The sequence below is a fragment of the Octopus sinensis genome, linkage group LG2 (assembly GCF_006345805.1).
Source record: "Octopus sinensis linkage group LG2, ASM634580v1, whole genome shotgun sequence".
Classification (NCBI taxonomy): Eukaryota; Metazoa; Mollusca; class Cephalopoda; order Octopoda; family Octopodidae; genus Octopus; species Octopus sinensis.
The window spans coordinates 6,348,599-6,365,825 of record NC_042998.1 but is presented as its reverse complement, the minus strand read 5'-3'; the positions used below and the strand labels follow the sequence as shown (position 1 = coordinate 6,365,825).

At 37.2% G+C, this 17,227-nt stretch overlaps 1 protein-coding gene across 2 annotated transcripts in view; it reads left to right on the top strand.

Moving 5' to 3' along the window:
* The window catches only part of LOC115232078 (probable ATP-dependent RNA helicase DDX49), a 700,146-nt gene that overhangs the window by 172,680 nt on the left and 510,239 nt on the right, over positions 1–17,227 (top strand). For both annotated transcript variants that reach the window (XM_036511346.1, XM_029801952.2), the window contains one exon: positions 7,558–7,643. In XM_036511346.1, coding sequence (XP_036367239.1) covers positions 7,558–7,643 — 86 coding nt within the window. The remainder of the gene's footprint in view (positions 1–7,557; positions 7,644–17,227) is intronic.

Here is a 17,227-nt window from a genome sequence, read left to right as displayed (position 1 = left end):
TATATATATATATATAACAAGAATAGATAGTCACTGAATCAAAACAGAGCTCACCCTAAGCTTGTCTTCCCTTCTGAGTTGTTATTGTGAAACTGGTTAGGGATAGGATATAGTCTCACTGTCATTCTGAAAAGCCAGGAACAGCTGTAGTGGAGAGTATGTATAAAAATTGATCAGATAATAGAAGCGAAGTGAGAGAATAGGCATTTATTTCATTTGTTGACAGCTGTTTCATAATCTGAAAGTTCGATAAGTTGGTCAAATACATTTATTGTCTGTGATTATAAAATGAAATACTGTGTAGTCTGTTATGTTATAGCACAGTTATATTCGTGTGTGTGTGCACGTGTGCGTGCATGTATATACTGGGTGAGTCAGAGAGGATGGACATTTTTGAAATATTAACAAATTCAGTAATTTTAGCTGCAAACAAATTTTATTGACATCAATGTGTTTGCAATAAATTAAGGTTTGTCAAAATCAAGCGTGGAAAACATCATCCATCATGTGGTGCCCATCTTCACTGATGCATTTCTGGAGGGGGTTCTTGGATGTTGGCTTCCACTCTCTCCAGCATTGTTCTGTCGATTTGCGTGACTTCCACGTGAATAGCTTCCTTCAAATCATCCAATGTACGGGGCTTAGGCACATACACACGTGCCTTGAGGTTTCCCCACAAGAAATAATCACATATGGACAAATCGGGACTGAGGGGGCCAAGGAATGACAGCAAACCTGGAAATGAGGTTGTCACTGAAGAGAGAGCAAAGAATGTCCATTGATGCTCTGGCTGTGTGAGTCATTGCCCCATCCTGCTGAAACCACACACATTGAATAGGCATATGTTTTTGCCATAAATCAGTCACAACAAAGTTGTTTATCATCTTAGTGCAATGCTCGGAGTTCACAGTAGCAATGTTTCCATTATTGTCTTCAAAAATGTAAGGACCAATGACAGCAGCTTTTCCAACATCTCATCAGACCATCACTTTTGGGCTGTACAGTTCTCTCAGATTTTCAAGAGCCCAGTAACGATAGTTCTGTTGATTCGCCATGCCATTGAGATGAAAATGAGATTTATCACTCATAAAAAAAAATGAGGTTGGCATTTGCCTTAAAAATTGCTTCCATGTGACATGCGAAGCTAAGCTGCTGTGCGCAGTCCCATGGTTTCAACTGTTGCCCAATGTTTGTGTGGATGAAAATGCAGGTCTTTATGCAAAATACATCTTACTAATTGATTACCGATACCCAGTTCAGTGGAATACCTTTGAGCAGAGTGATTCAGACTCTGTATCAAAGCTTGTCTGATGCATTCTACATTTTCCAGCATCTGTACTGTTCGTGGTACCCCCACCAGTCTTTTATTCATTAGTGTACCTTGTGTACAAAGTGCATTCACCCAATGTAAGATTGTGTTATAAGTGGGAACAACCTGATTTTGGTGAATGTTGAAGTAGCACTGAAACTCACACTGAACTGCTGTGTTAGAGTTCTTAGTCTTCACCTAACTGTCGTAGGCAAACATGCAATGCTCTATTGACCACAGTGTCATGGCTTCACCTGAAAAGAAAAAAAAATGCTAAGACACCATGAACGAAATGGTACCTGTTGGACACATGTCCCTCCCCCTTGGGCTGAGTAGTTGCCATTTCAAAAGCATCCATCCTCTCAGCTCCACCCTGTAATATATATATATATATATATAATGCATATATACTTATATATTTTCATGACAAATCATGTAGCATTGCTTACATATCAAACGCAAGCTCTGAAACCGCTGTCAACAAATAGCATAAATATTTGTTTTCTGACTCTGTGCGTGTGTGTATTTTCTATTTTAGTCATCGAACTGTGGCCATGATGGAGCACCACTACGAAGGGTTAAGTTGAATATATCAACCTCAGTGCATATCTTTTAAGTCTGGTATTGAATGTAATGGTTTCTTTTGATAGACAACACCAGTTGTCAAGTGATTGCAGGGACAGACACACACATAATACTTCTAAACTGCTTGGTTATTTATAGAAAATCTGCTGAGATAGGCGCAGTAGTGGCTGTGTGGTAAGTAGCTTGCATGGTTCTGGGTTCAGTCCCACTGTGTGGTACCTTGGGCAAGTGTCTTATACTATAGCCTCGGGTAGACCAAAGCCTTGTGAGTGGATTTGGTAGACAGAAACTGAAAGAAGCCCGTTGTATATATGTATATGTTTGTGTGTTTGTGTTTGTTCCCTCAACATCACTTGACAACTGATGCTGGTGTGTTTACGTCCCCGTAACTTAGCGGTTTGGCAAAAGAGACTGATAGAATAAGTACTAGGCTTACAAAGTATAAGTCCTGGGGTTGATCTGCTTGACTAAAGGCGGTGCTCCAGCATGGCTGCAGTCAAATGATTGAAACAAGTAAAAGAATAAAAGGGAGATAACCTTAATACCTGTTGTAATAGCACTGCTAACACAGTAGAACACAGTATTGACTTATAAAAACGTTTAACATAATTTGTAGTATATTATGGTTGAATAACAAAATAAGTGTCCCTACAGGTCATTAACGGTGTTTAGAATCTTATCTGAAATTGCTTGTTTTTATACATGGGTCAATAGTCATTGACTTTTCTATGTATATGCTACTTCATGTTGTAATATTTTTTTCCTGTTTTTCAAACAATATAAGGACTTCAGAAATGCTTCTTTACTCTTTCAATGCTAAACTGCTTGAGACATTTTCTGGTTTATATAACATCATTTAAAATGTTCATATCAAAATTACATCATCTCTTATAATTTTATACCAGAAACCTTTAAGTTAAGTTCTAGAGACTAGCTTTAGTAAAAGGTTGTTGTTATTTTACTGAGTTCTTCCAAATTCTTAATTAAAGACTACCTTCACTCATGAATGACCATGGGATTTCATGTAGAAAGTTTCCCTCTGAGGCACAAGCCTGTGCCAGGTTGTTTGTGGAAGACCAGCCATCACCCATGCTTATCAGCCTCTCCTCTTCATGCCAGTGATGTTGTCCAAGGGAAAGGCAAAGGCTGATTCAGTTTGGCATCAGTAATGTTGCAGCTCATTTCTACAGCTGAGTGAGCTGGAGCAATATGAGGAAATGTATCTTGTCCAAGAGCACAACACACAGCCCAGTGGGAACCGAACTCTCAACCCCATGATTATAAGCCTGATGCTCTAACCACTGAACCATGTACCTAATTACTGATCATGTAAATTATCATCTTACATCCAGTCGGTTGAATAGCCTGGGTCAGTACAATGCTTCCATGCCAGACATCTCGATTGAGCAAAGAGGCGTGGACTGGGTTTTAGTTCCAGTGGTCTTTTGCTACTTGAAATATCTCAGCTGTGTATATTACAACTATAGATCCTATCAGTTCTTCACTAACTGAACTGGCTGTTAACAGTTTGTTGTGTGTTTATCTGTTCAGCATCTAGTGATATTTGCCAATGACCTTCATTGGTTGAAATATTTCACCCTCACATTGTCTCGTGCTTTGAATCAATTAAATTATGAAATTCTGAATTATTTTGAAAAGAAAGTGAAACATACAGGCGCAGGAGTGGCTGTGTGGTAAGTAGCTTGTTTACCAACCACATGGTTCCGGGTTCAGTCCCACTGCGTGGCACCATGGGCAAGTGTCTTCTACTATAGCCTCGGGCCGACCAAAACCGTGTGAGTGGATTTGGTAGACGGAAACTGAAAGAAGCCCATTGTATATATATATATATATATATATATATATATATGCGTGTGTGTGTTTGTGTGTCTGTGTTTGTCCCCCTAGCATTGCTTGACAACCGATGCTGGTGTGTTTATGTCCCCGTTACTTAGTGATTTGGCAAAAGAGATCGATAGAATAAGTACTGGACTTAGAAAAGAATAAGTCCCGGGGTCGAGTTGCTCGATTAAAGGCGGTGCTTCGGATCTTTAACAGTGACAAACGGAATATACACCACCGGAAGTTGTCGTTGACAAAGAACAGCAGTAATTTTATTCAGCTGAATACACATCATTGATTGGTTGAAATTACCGAAATACGACAACTTTAACACGAAATAACTTTGAAAATATAAACTTTTCTCAACAACAGGCGCAGGAGTGGCTGTGTGGTAAGTAGCTTGCTAACCAACCACATGGTTTCGGGTTCAGTCCCACTGCGTGGCATCTTGGGGAAGTGTCTTCTGCTATAGCCTCGGGCCGACCAATGTCTTGTGAGTGGATTTGGTAGACGGAAACTGAAAGAAGCCTGTCGTATATATGTATATATATATATATATATATATATGTATGCGTGTTTGTTTGTGTGTCTGTGTTTGTCACCCTGTTTACCTCCCTGTAACCTAGCGGTTCGGCAAAAGAGACCGATAGAATAAGTACTGGGCTTACAAAAGAATAAGTCCCGGGGTTGAGTTGCTCGATTATAGGCGGTGCTCCAGCATGGCCGCAGTCAAATGACTGAAACAAGTAAAAGAAAGAAAGAAAGAAACACTTAGAGTAAAAGATGTTTTATATGACACATTCTTCCAGTGTCCGAAGTTTGAAAGTGTTTAGTTACAAAAAATTAATTTCTCGATTTGCCATTCAAAAGGAAAAGATCCAGTGCTTCTACTAAAGCTATTAACCAATGCTTTTTTCTGAAAAATTTAATTCTAAAGAAATTGGTTCATTTTGGAAATTAAAAAATTGCTTTTGGGTTTTTTCTTAAAAAATACTTCTATATTTTGTATGCAAGATTGTATCTCATTCTTCTTATCATCATTCTAAGGTTGACTTAGCTTTTTATCCTTTCTGGGTCATTAGAATAAATGTACCAGTAAATGATTTAACTCCCTACCCCAAATTCCTGGCCTTGTGCCAAAATTTGAAACCATTATTATTATCATTGTTACCATTGACGACTGATCTTATGTTGTTTTTTTTTATCTTTGAGAAAGTCAGTATTGGTTGATGTAATTGACTAACCCACTCACCAACCCAAATTTCTGACCATGGGCCATATTGAGGTCAACATTTATTCACTCATGACCACTTCTAGGCTTTGTCACTAACTCAGTTCTGAACCAAATTAGATGATATTTAAATTTTTAGATTGATCACATAAGCTACATTTTGAGCTAAACAATTTGAAAATTGGTTCAGTAGAAAAAATGTTTGAGTCCAATATGTGAGGGCATAAACAGGAGATTAACACCTGAAATTGACTTTGAATCCCAATTTTTTTTTTTTTTTTTCAATAAATCTATACTTTATTTTTGCTTATATGATAGATCTTGATGACAGGAATCAATCCATGTTATATGTAAAAATATTCAGTAGAAAAAAGTACTGAGGCAAAAACTGGTGAAAAAAAAAAGAAGATTAACACCTGAAATCGACTTTGACTCCAAATATTATTCTTCTTTCAAAACTATGCTGAAACTTAACTTTTCTGATACATCTCGACTATAGGAATCCCATGATGCTAAATATATCAAAAAAATTTTAAATAAAAAACTACCGGGGCCAAATATGCCAGAAACAGTGGTAATGCCTAAAACCTAAACATTTTGTTTTTGTTTAGCTCATATGATAGAACTCATCAAGACGAGTATCGTGGTGCTAATCTTTTCCAAAAAATATTCAAAATGTAGTAAGTTATTATATAAGCTGCATGTGCCAAAAGTACGTAAAACAGTTTTCAAGTAATATTATTACTTGTGGTAAGTAGCTTGCTAACCAACCACATGGTTCCGGGTTCAGTCCCACTGCGTGGCATCTTGGGCAAGTGTCTTCTGCTGTAGCCCCGGGCCGACCAATGCCTTGTGAGTGGATTTGGTAGACGGAAACTGAAAGAAGCCTGTCGTATATATGTATATATATATATATGTATGTGTGTTTGTTAGTGTGTCTGTGTTTGTCCCCCTAGCATTGCTTGAGAACCGATGCTGGTGTGTTTATGTCCCCGTCACTTAACGGTTCGGCAAAAAGAGACCGATAGAATAAGTACTGGGCTTACAAAAAGAATATATCTCTTTACTACCCACAAGGGGCTAAACACAGAGGGGACAAACAAGGACAGACAAATGGATTAAGTCGATTACATCGACCCCAGTACGTAATTGGTACTTAATTTATCGACCCCCGAAAGGATGAAAGGCAAAGTGGACCTCGGCGGAATTTGAACCCAGAACGTAAACGGCAGACGAAATACGGCTACGCATTTCGCCCGGCGTGCTAACGATTCTGCCAGCTCGCCGCCTTACAAAAAGAATAAGTCCTGGGGTCGAGTTACTCGACTATAGGCGGTGCTCCAGCATGGCCGCAGTCAAATGACTGAAACAAGTAAAATAGTACTAAGATGACAAGCTGGTAGAGTTGTTAACGTGGAGGGTGAAAGGTTCACGGCATTTTGTCTGTCTCTACATTCTGAGTTCAAATTCCACCAAGCTCATCTTTGCCTTTTATCTTTACAGTACTCGATAAAATGAGTATCAGCTGAATACTGAGGTTGATGTAATCAACTTCCCTCCCTTGTCTGGATTTGATGGATTTCTGCCAAAATTGGGAACCAATATTGCTAAGTGTTTCATTCAATTCAGTGTTTAGGTAGCTTGCAAAAATCTACCTCATATTCACAGAATACACTGTATTGTAATAAATATTTATTATTTGTTCTGTACTTTTCAAGGTGTAATAACTTAAGAATAATAACATGTATGCACCGGTATTTTTCAACGTAATTATTATTATTATTGTTATCTTTTTTTTCTTCTTCTTTCAAATTTGCTTCCATTTCTTGCCGAGTGTCTTCCCGACTCCTAGGGCAAAGAAACTCATAGTATACATTGGTAGGCCATTAAACTAAACTCACTAGTTCGTTCATTTTTTTTTTTTTAATAGAAATAAAGTTAAAATACATAGGTAGTAGTAGTTCTCACATCGACAATGCTCTTCTCAATATGTGTGATGTACCAGTTATTATTATTATTATGAAGCGGGTAAGCTGGCAGAATTGTTAGCATGCTGGGCAAAATGCTTTGTGGCATTTTATCCTTCTTTATGTTCTAAGTTCAAATACTGCCAGGGCCGACTTTGCCTTTCATATTTTCAGGGTTAATAAAATAAATACCAGTTGAGCAGTGGGCCCAGTGTATTCAACTTACCCCCTTCCCTAAAACTGCTGGTCTTGTACCAAAATTTGAAACCGTTATTATTGTTATTTTCATTATTATTATTATTATTATTGTTATTGTTATTATTATTATTTTTATTATTATTATTGTTATTGTTATTGTTATTATTATTATTATTATTATTATTATTGTTATTTTTATTATTATTATTATTATTATTATTATTATTATTATTGTTATTGTTATTGTTATTATTATTATTGTTATTATTATTATATTATTATTATTGTTATTATTATTGTTATTGTTATTATTATTATTGTTATTTTTATTATTATTATTATTATTATTGTTATTATTATTATTATTGTTATTTTTATTATTATTATTATTATTATTATATTATTATTTTCTTTGTGTTCTACAGGGAGCTGGCTTATCAGATTGGAGAACAGTTTGAAGTGTTTGGCAAACCTATTAATGTTCGTGTTACAGTCATCACTGGAGGCATCAGTAAGTTCCCTTTCTTTTCCTATAGTTTCATATTTAAGTGCAGGCATGGCTGTGTGGTAAGAAGCTTGCTTTCCAACCACATGGTTCCAGGTTCAGTCCCTCTGCGTGGCACTTTGGGCAAGTGTCTTCTACTATAGCCTTGAGCCAACCAAAGCCTTATGAGTGGATTTGGTAGACAGAAACTGAAAGAAACCCTTCATATATATATATAAATATATGTATATATGTGTGTGTGTGTCTGTTTGTCCCCCCACCATTGCTTGACAACTGATGTTGGTGTGTTTATGACCTCATAACTTTGCAGTTCGCCGAAAGAGACCTATAGAATATGTACTAGGCTTACACAGACCATGTCCCAGGGTTGATTTGTTTGACTAAAGGCAGTGCTGCAGCATGGCCACAGTCAAATGACTGAAACCAATAAAAGAATAATGAATGCTTGAAGCAATCAGCATTACATTTGTTCTTTTGTTTTTCTGGTTTAGGTTTCATTTATAATTGTTGTAATGGTGAGAACTGTGTTCATCAATCAAATATCAACTTTTTTTACATATATAAGTTACCCAGAAGTCCTTGAACTGGCAGATGTCACCAGCATCAAAGTCATACTATTCAAGACCCATAAGGCATTGGGTAGTGTGTGTTTCCAGGATGCAGGATCGTAGCCTGCTCAAGATTGTGCAGCATAGCAAATTCTTCACTAACCTCATTGTGAGACGGGCACAGATGGAAAAAGTACTAGGAGTCACTAATGAAATCTCTCAATGCATTTCACATTGATTATTACCAGTCATCCATTATAGTCCCTCATCTGGAGACCTGGCCACACACCATTCACCAGTTTGTTTCTTTCTTTGAAAATACGCTCACAATTTCCTCTCAGCCATGGGGCTCTTTACTCATGCAAGACTAGTCATTGTCTTTCATCTGACTACTTTGGGTTTCAAGACCAGTAATTATGATTCCTAGGGGTAAGATGACCAACAGGCTTTTTAGCCTCAAATGAAAGTACATTTTTGTAGCTTTGCATTCTTTTGGACAAGACTTCTTCCAAAGACTACACAGTTCTTTGGCAATATGACTCAGTTATAGAATATGTAGTATATGAGCCAATGAGAGAATGTGTGGTATACAAGCCATTGAAGGTCATCATTATCATCATCATTGTTTAACGTCTGCTTTCCATGCTGGCATTGGTTGGACGATTTTACTGAGGACCGGCGAACCAGATGGCTGCACCAAGCTCCAATCTGATCTGGCAGTTTCTACAGCTGGATGCCCTTCCTAATGCCAACCACTCTGAGAGTGTAGTGGGTGCTTTTACGTACCACCGGCACGAGGGCCAGTCAGGCGGTACTGGCAACGGCCACACTCAAATGGTGTTTTTTACGTGCCATCTGCGCAGGAACCAGTCCAGCGGCACTGGAAACGACAATCCAGTGAGTGAACATGTGGTATAGAAGCTAGTTAGAATAATTTAGCAAATGAAGCAGTGGTGGCAGGTGGCATGAGTGTATATGTAGTAAATAAACCCAGTGAGCAAAGATGTAAGAAATGAGCGAGTGATGAAACATTTAGTATATAAGACAGTGTGGGTATATGTCGTATGGATGGAAGCACTCCGTCGGTTACGACGGTGAGGGTTCCGGTTGATCTGAATCAACGGAACAGCCTGCTCGTGAAATTAACGTGTAAGTGGCTGAGCACTCCACAGACACGTGTACCCTTAACGTAGTTCTCGGGGATATTCAGCGTGACACAGAGAATGACAAGGCCGGCCCTTTGAAATACAGGTACAGCAGAAACAGGAAGTAAGAGTGAGAAAAAGTTGTGGTGAAAGAGTACAGCAGGGATCACCACCACCCCCTGCCGGAGCCTCGTGGAGCTTTTAGGTGTTTTCGCTCAAGAAACACTCACAACGCCCGGTCTGGGAATCGAAACCACGATCCTATGACCGCGAGTCCGCTGCCCTAACCACTGGGCCATTGCACCTCCACTATGTTGTATACCAGTCTGGGGTGGAGCTAACATGTAATATTTGAGTCAGTGAAGGAACATGTAGCATACAAGACAGTAAGGGAACATCTAGTAAATAAGTCTAGTGAACAAACATGTAACAGGTGAACCAGTGATGGAGCATGTACATAACACAGTGGGGAAACATGTAGCATGTAAGCCAGTGTGGGACCATCTTAGTGGTTGCTTGAAATAGGAGCCAAATATTGCACAAATTACCCTCTGTCGTCGTAAAATGAAAAATAAAAAAAAAAGGATAAGATGGTTATGGCTGGAACATCTTTGGTTTGCTCGATCAGAGCCAATCTAGAGCTACACAACAACAACAGTAACAAGAACAAGAAAGTAATTGTAGTGTGTGGTGACATTTTGTGTCAATAGTGATGTGTTAGTCAATTGTTGTTGTAATTATTTGTAGAAAGGTCATGGCTAAGAGCGAGATGTATTTGTCTGTAATAGTATTGGGAAGCATTCATATTTCCAATGTTTGCAAACAATAGAGACAGTGCTGTGCTTGCTGAATTATCTAAATACAGCTATAGTAATCACACGATTGATGTTGTACACAAGTTTTAATTGTATGATTTTATTTTGTCTGCTGATCAAAAATTAAGCTCTTCAACGCACCTGTTTGTCATGAATTTACCTGCACAATTACAAAGCAATCATTATAACTGCCCTTTAATTCTGATATTTTCATCCTTTTTTTTTTTGTTTGTTTTGTTTAAATTAAAATTTTTATTTTGATCATTTCATTAACATGTAAATGCTAACATCTGTTGCAATTTATTTGTACCTGCCGATGAATGTAAAATCAAATATAATGTTGGAATGGAATTAAAAATAATCAAAATAATTTAACATTTAAATGAGCTATCTAAAATTTTGGGGAAGCTTAAACTTATGTTTTGTAACTGTTATTTTAGCATTTGCTTTGAAAATGTGATGTGATGAATACAAAAGGGTACAGAGAAATAGTTGATATTTGAAACACTAGAATAATTTGCTTAGAATACATAAATCTCACCATACAAACACTCACATATGCATGAATATTTAATGAAAGCAATTTCCAACTGCTTCTCAAAAGAAGAAGGAAATCGAAAAAAAAAATAGAAAAATATTCAGTGGCAAAATTCTAATTGCAACATTCTTCCATTCATCCTGAGAATGAGAATGTTTTTTTTTTATATATATTTTTTTTTTTGTTTTTTTTTACCTTTGCAAAAATAAGAAATAAAGAAGAAAATGCTAAGAAATGAGTTATGGCACTCATACTTTGTTACTTGCAGTTACCACTGTTTCATTGTTGTCCTCCTTCTCATCATCATCATCATCATCATCACCAATCCTCATTGTTGCTACCATCACCACTGCAACTACTACCACTCACCACCACCATCATCATCATCATCATCATCATCATCATCATCATCATCATCATTACCATCATCATCATCATCATCATCATCATCATCATTACCATCATCATCATCATCATATCATCATCATCATCATCATCATCATCATCATCATCGCTACCACCATCAGTACTATCATTTTTCCTTCTCTTTCCGAATATCTCCATCCTTCTCTTCTTCTATCGTAATTCTCTTTCTCTATCATCAACATTTCAGTTGATTTAACAAAAATTTATTATTTTTTCATCCTTTTTAAATCATATTTTCTAAACTGTCGAAATATATATATATATATATAGATATATATATATATATGTGTGTGTGTGTGTTCACTTGTGTTGTCTATGTCTATGTATTTTATAAGTTTTGTATCTTCAGTTTCATTGAAGATATTGTACTTAAAGCAAAATCATCATCATCATCATCGTTTAACGTCCGTTTTCCGTGGTAGCACGGGTTGGACGGTTCGACCGGGGTCTGGGAAGCCTGGGGCTGCACCAGGCTCCAGTCTGATCTGGCAGTGTTTCTACAGCTGGATGCCCTTCCTAACGCCAACAGCGCCACGAGTGCAGTGGGTGCTTTTTATGTGCCACCTGCACAGGTGCCGGGGGGATCCGGCATCGGCCACGATCGGTTGGAGCTTTTAACGTGCCACCGGCACGGTTAAATGAATAAAATAAATAGATAAATAAATAAATAAAGCCACTGCTAGCACTGTGAATAATTGCACTCAAGATAAATATATTTCAATAATTAATTATTTATTTTTTTTTTTGTCCTTCTCTGCTCAGTTTATATTTCTTACTCATGAAATAGGAGTTTCCAAGTTTCTTATATTAGTTTTGGACAAAATTCTCCGTAATATTTGATCGGACTTTGTGTGCTTGGATTCAAATTCAGCTGAGGTCGACTTTGCCTTTCATCTTTGGAGATGATAAAAGGATTGTAGCAGTGCCTGGTGTTGGATTGGCAGAGTTGTTAGAGCAGCGGACAAAATATCTTATGGCATCTGTTCCGGTCTTTTATGTTCTTTTAATGCAGACTTATTCCATTGCTTGTCTTAACGGCTACCACATGATGTCTGGGTGGTTTTAGAAGAATTTACTTTGGTGTAAACAATTAGCCTAGGTCTGTGGTTTTAGGATAACTTACTCTCTTTCTACTTCAGAGTCTGGAGGATGGGAAAAGTTAGAGAGAGAAAAACGATCCTCCTTTGACTAAGTGGTTAAGATAACTAATAAACAAACATTAAGGGTGGTCAGGATTTTGTGGGGAGGGTGTAAGTCAATTCCACTGACCACCAATGCTCAACTGTTTGTGCCTATGACCATCAGTATTTGAACTCGGAATGTTGTGGACAAAAATGCTGGTAAGCATTTTGCCCAGCCTACCAACTGTTCGGCCAGCTTGGCACTTGTAATATCATTCACTTTTATCATAAACCTTTTTGCAACATGGTAGACTGAAGAATCACAAGGTTTAACAAAAAGAAAAAAAAAAGATAAAAAATAAAAGCGAGAGAGACAAAGAAAGAAAAAAGAAGTATTGCCAGCATTGGTTTCAGCTGACCAAATTAAATATTGTGTGTATAGGCGCATGAGTGGCTGTGTGGTAAGTAGCTTGCTAACCAACCACATGGTTCCGGGTTCAGTCCCACTGCGTGGCATCTTGGGCAAGTGTCTTCTGCTATAGCCCCGGGCCGACCAATGCCTTGTGTGTGGATTTGGTAGATGGAAACTGAAAGAAGCCTGTCGTATATATGTATATATATATATATGTATGTGTGTGGTGTGTGTGTGTGTGTTTGTGTGCCTGTGTTTGTCTCCGATGCTGGTGTGTTTACGTCCCCGTCACTTAGCGGTTTGGCAAAAAGAGACCAATAGAATAAGTACTGGGCTTCCAAAGAATAAGTCCCGGGGTCGATTTGCTCGACTAAAGGCAGTGCTCCAGCATGGCCGCAGTCAAATGACTGAAACAAGTAAAAGAGTAAAAGAGTATGTGTGTGTGTGTTGTAAGTTAGATGAGAAGAAGCAGTGTCAACGATGTTTGTAGGACCGTCTAGATTTGTGAGGTCAGTGTGATCTATATACTCTTGCACCCAACCTCAAACATCACCTGTTATTAGTTATTGCCTCGTTAAATAAAAAAAGAGTGTATAAGTGGCTGATAATCCTGTTTGTATATCTTGTTCAACACAGTGTTTTTTATTTGAGATATGTAGCACTTACATATGTCTCTCAATCAACAGTTAAACAATCTGCGCTTGCTGGGTTCCAGCGTAATTCCTGCTCTGGCATGTTGTGTGCGTTTGGTGTGACATGTGAAAGAACTGTCTAAAATCTGGTTATTGAAAAACAGGTGTTAAATGGCAATATTGATGATGATTAGACGATGGCATTTGTGATTGTGCTGCTGCTGCTGCTGTTGTTGTTGGTGGTGGTGGTGGTGGTTATAGGAGTTGTAGCGGTGGTGTTTATTAAATCAGACTTTAATTACTTATCTCAAAATTAATTTAAAAGAAATTAAGATGTTTTATTGAAGTGTCAACTTTAATTTGTGGAAACTATATAAATGAAGATTGTTGAAAAAAAACAAACAAAAAAAAAAACCAAAAAACAAACCAAATCAAAATGGAAAACACCGGTAAAAAAATACCCCCAAAATGTTTAAACGTAACAATAAATAACTATCATTATCACCACCATCACAACAATCCTTGGATATGTCATACAAGCATATTATAAACTGATTCCAATAAAAATATGAGTGGTACAACCCATGGAAGTATCCTCTTCTTGCCAGCCATCCCTTCCTAGTTATCTATAATAAAGGTGAAGGGAAAAAAAGTAGAAGACCACAGTTTTTACTGACAGGCTACATTTGTCATATCTGTTGGGATTCTGATAATTGAAATAAAATAATGCAAGACACTTTCTCTTTCTCCCTCTCTCCATCTTGATTTTTTTTTCTCTTAGTATACATTGACAAAAAAATAAATGAGGAAAAAAAATTGGAAAAAAAAAGAGACAAGACAAAATTATACCAATAAGTCCAGTCAATCAAAATGACAGATGTTAAAGCAAGCAAAAGAAACCCTTCCTTATCTTGTATAGAGGTGTTTTGTTATTTTTTTTTTCCCTTTTTTTTTCATTTTATTATATTGTATTTTGTTCATTTAAAATTTCGCTGTCTAGTTTGATTTGACTGGTTTTGGCTTTCTGGAAAGAATAAAGAACTGGGATGATTATAAATAAATGAGGAATGGTAAAATGGGTAGGTTGGTAGGTTGGTAGGTAGGTAAGGTTACCATTCCCTATTTTTTGATTCTTTTTTTTTAGGATGTCTTTCTGAACATTTTTTTTGTATTTTTTTTTTTTACCATTTTACTTTAGCATTTGTTTTTGTTTTATTTTTATCATATCCACACAACAGAATTCTGTATTCCTCACTTATTTTTTGACACTGTTTCTGACAAAAGGATTACTAGAAATTAATATCTTTTGCATTTGTTATGGGGATGGGGACAAAGAGTAAACATTTTTGTCACAACATTAGATGCTAGTGCACAGCTTCTAGTACTTGGTGTTGTTTCTGCCAAAACCAGTCTATATGTGGTTACTCGACTTTTTAGAAATAGTAGTAGCCAAATCTCTGTCCTTCTCCCAGGTTATATCCTCAGAGAGAGAGAGAGAGAGAGAGAGAGGTGGGGAGAGAGGGAGAAGGCATAAAAAATTGTGCCCATGCATTAATTTGATACTCTAGCTCTAGTTATGCTATGCCTGGTTGAAAGACAGTGGGTACTGCTGGGATCTCATTCACCATTAATGGCTATTTAATAATAACTGACCTCTTGCGGTTATGCAACGATAAATACTCTCACCAACAAATATTGTCATTTAAAGATTTCAGAGAGGTATAGTAAGTTTTGAAAATATAATAATAATAATAATAATAAACAATTCCTATCATAATAGGTGCATTAGGCATGATAAAAAAATATTCAGACAAATACATAACAAAAACACCAGGACTTACAAACACATATAACATACAGAAAATTGCACTACTAGGCACTGCACACATCCTACGCAGAACACTTTCTATACAGTAACCATCAGAGCATCACAACAAATCACAGCACATACCCAAGGCACACAGAGCTGTGCTCGGTAGTGAAGTGAAAGCACGATATAAAAATAAAACTACTGAATAATAATAATTATAATATGGAAAAAAATCCCTAAAAAACATGCATTTTATCATATTGGAAAAATTTCATGCTTATGGTACCATTCTTGATGTTTACCCTGATTGCTTAGTAAAATTCATAACAGATTTAAATGCTAATGTCTTAGAATTTGCAAATGAGAAAGAGAGAGAGAGAGAGCGAGAGAGAGACTAAGTAAGTGAGGGAAGACCATTAACATTTGGGGTATCTTGGTTTTCATGATGTTCATGTCACATCTTACATTTCGTTACTGTATTTCTGTTGAGATGCTCTGTCTTTCTTTCAATTAATTTTAAATATAACAAAGAATTTAGTAAAATAACTTAGCTTTTTTTTTTGTTTTATTAAGCCCCTGCCTGGAATTTCATTCATTATGAAAGGAAAACTTCGTTATCATTAAGCTAATATTAGGAGTATAAATTGTGACTACGGTTTGGTGGAAGATTTCAATTCAAAACTTATTAAAACAAGACATTTGTACTTCAGGGCCAGAGGTGGTTTCAGCCGGGTTGGTATCAAAAGGTGAGCTGGCAGAAACATTAGCATGCCGGGCGAAATGCGTAGCCGTATTTCGTCTGCCGTTACGTTCTGAGTTCAAATTCCGCTGAGGTCGACTTTGCCTTTCATCCTTTCGGGGTCGATTAAATAAGTACCAGTTACGCACTGGGGTCGATATAATCGACTTAATCCGTTTGTCAGTCCTTGTTTGTCCTCTCTGTGTTTAGCCCCTTGTGGGTAGTAAAGAAATAGGTATCAAAAGGGTTGAGAGTGTTCCCAGAGCACTGAGCAGCAGCCGTGATGTCAGCATTTTGATACCTGGCACAGATCATCAAGACACAGGTTACTCTTTTCCAGTATTCAGATGGTTTCCAGTCCTCTATGTCAACTAACTTTTTACACAACTACAAATTGAATTGTTTTGCTCTCCAATGCCAGTGATTGTTCACCAATACATCAAGTTGTTCTTGAAAGAAGGAAACATACTCTTTTGCATTGCAAGCATATGCTCTTCTACAGAAAGAAAAGATGAGGGGAGGGGAAAAAAATGGAGCAAGTAAAGAGCAAATGTGTCTCAATTGGACAGTTACCACATGATGAAATGACTGGAGGAAGAAGAGAGAAGAGGGTGCTAGAAGCATGAGTGGTAAGGGAAGCAATAGTGAAGTTGCCATATGAAGGGAATTCTACCAACTTACATTAGTACAGTACAACCATGAGTACTAATGAGCAAGTATGGTTTGTTAATATATACTGTCATCATCATCATCATCATCATTGTTTAACCTCTACATTTACATGCTTGCATAGATCCAGTGGGAATTGTTGGGGCAGATTTTCTATGACTGGATTTCCTTTCTTTCATTCACCATTCCATGCTTCTAATAAGGCAATATTTTCCCACAGCCGGACATGTTTTTCACAGATGATTGAAAATGAAGAACCTTACTCATGTGACACTGACACACACACACCCACACCCACACTCAATAGAGCAACATGTAATAAAGGGACACAATGTGCCACCTGGTCCAGAAATTGAACCTACAGTCTTAAGATCATGAGCCGAACACCCTAACCGCTTGGCCACATCCCTTCACTAACCTGTAATACTCCACTAAACAATTTGTTATTGCATTTTTCTTTGAGATTAATTATTTCACTCTTTAGCATTTAAACCACTCATATCCAGCCCAAATACTTTACCTGTTTTGTGTTCAAACTTGGCCAGATCTGGCTTTTCACACCTACCTTTCAGTATCTTCCTAAAAATACACAAAAAACATCATTGAAATCCTGAAGCTATGAGATAAGGCATGATTAAACTTAAAACATTGTGAGTAAGTAAGTGTCATATTTGACAGGGTAACCTAAATGCTAAAGAACTAATCAGCAAATTCTGTTGTTTCCATTCTTTGCTT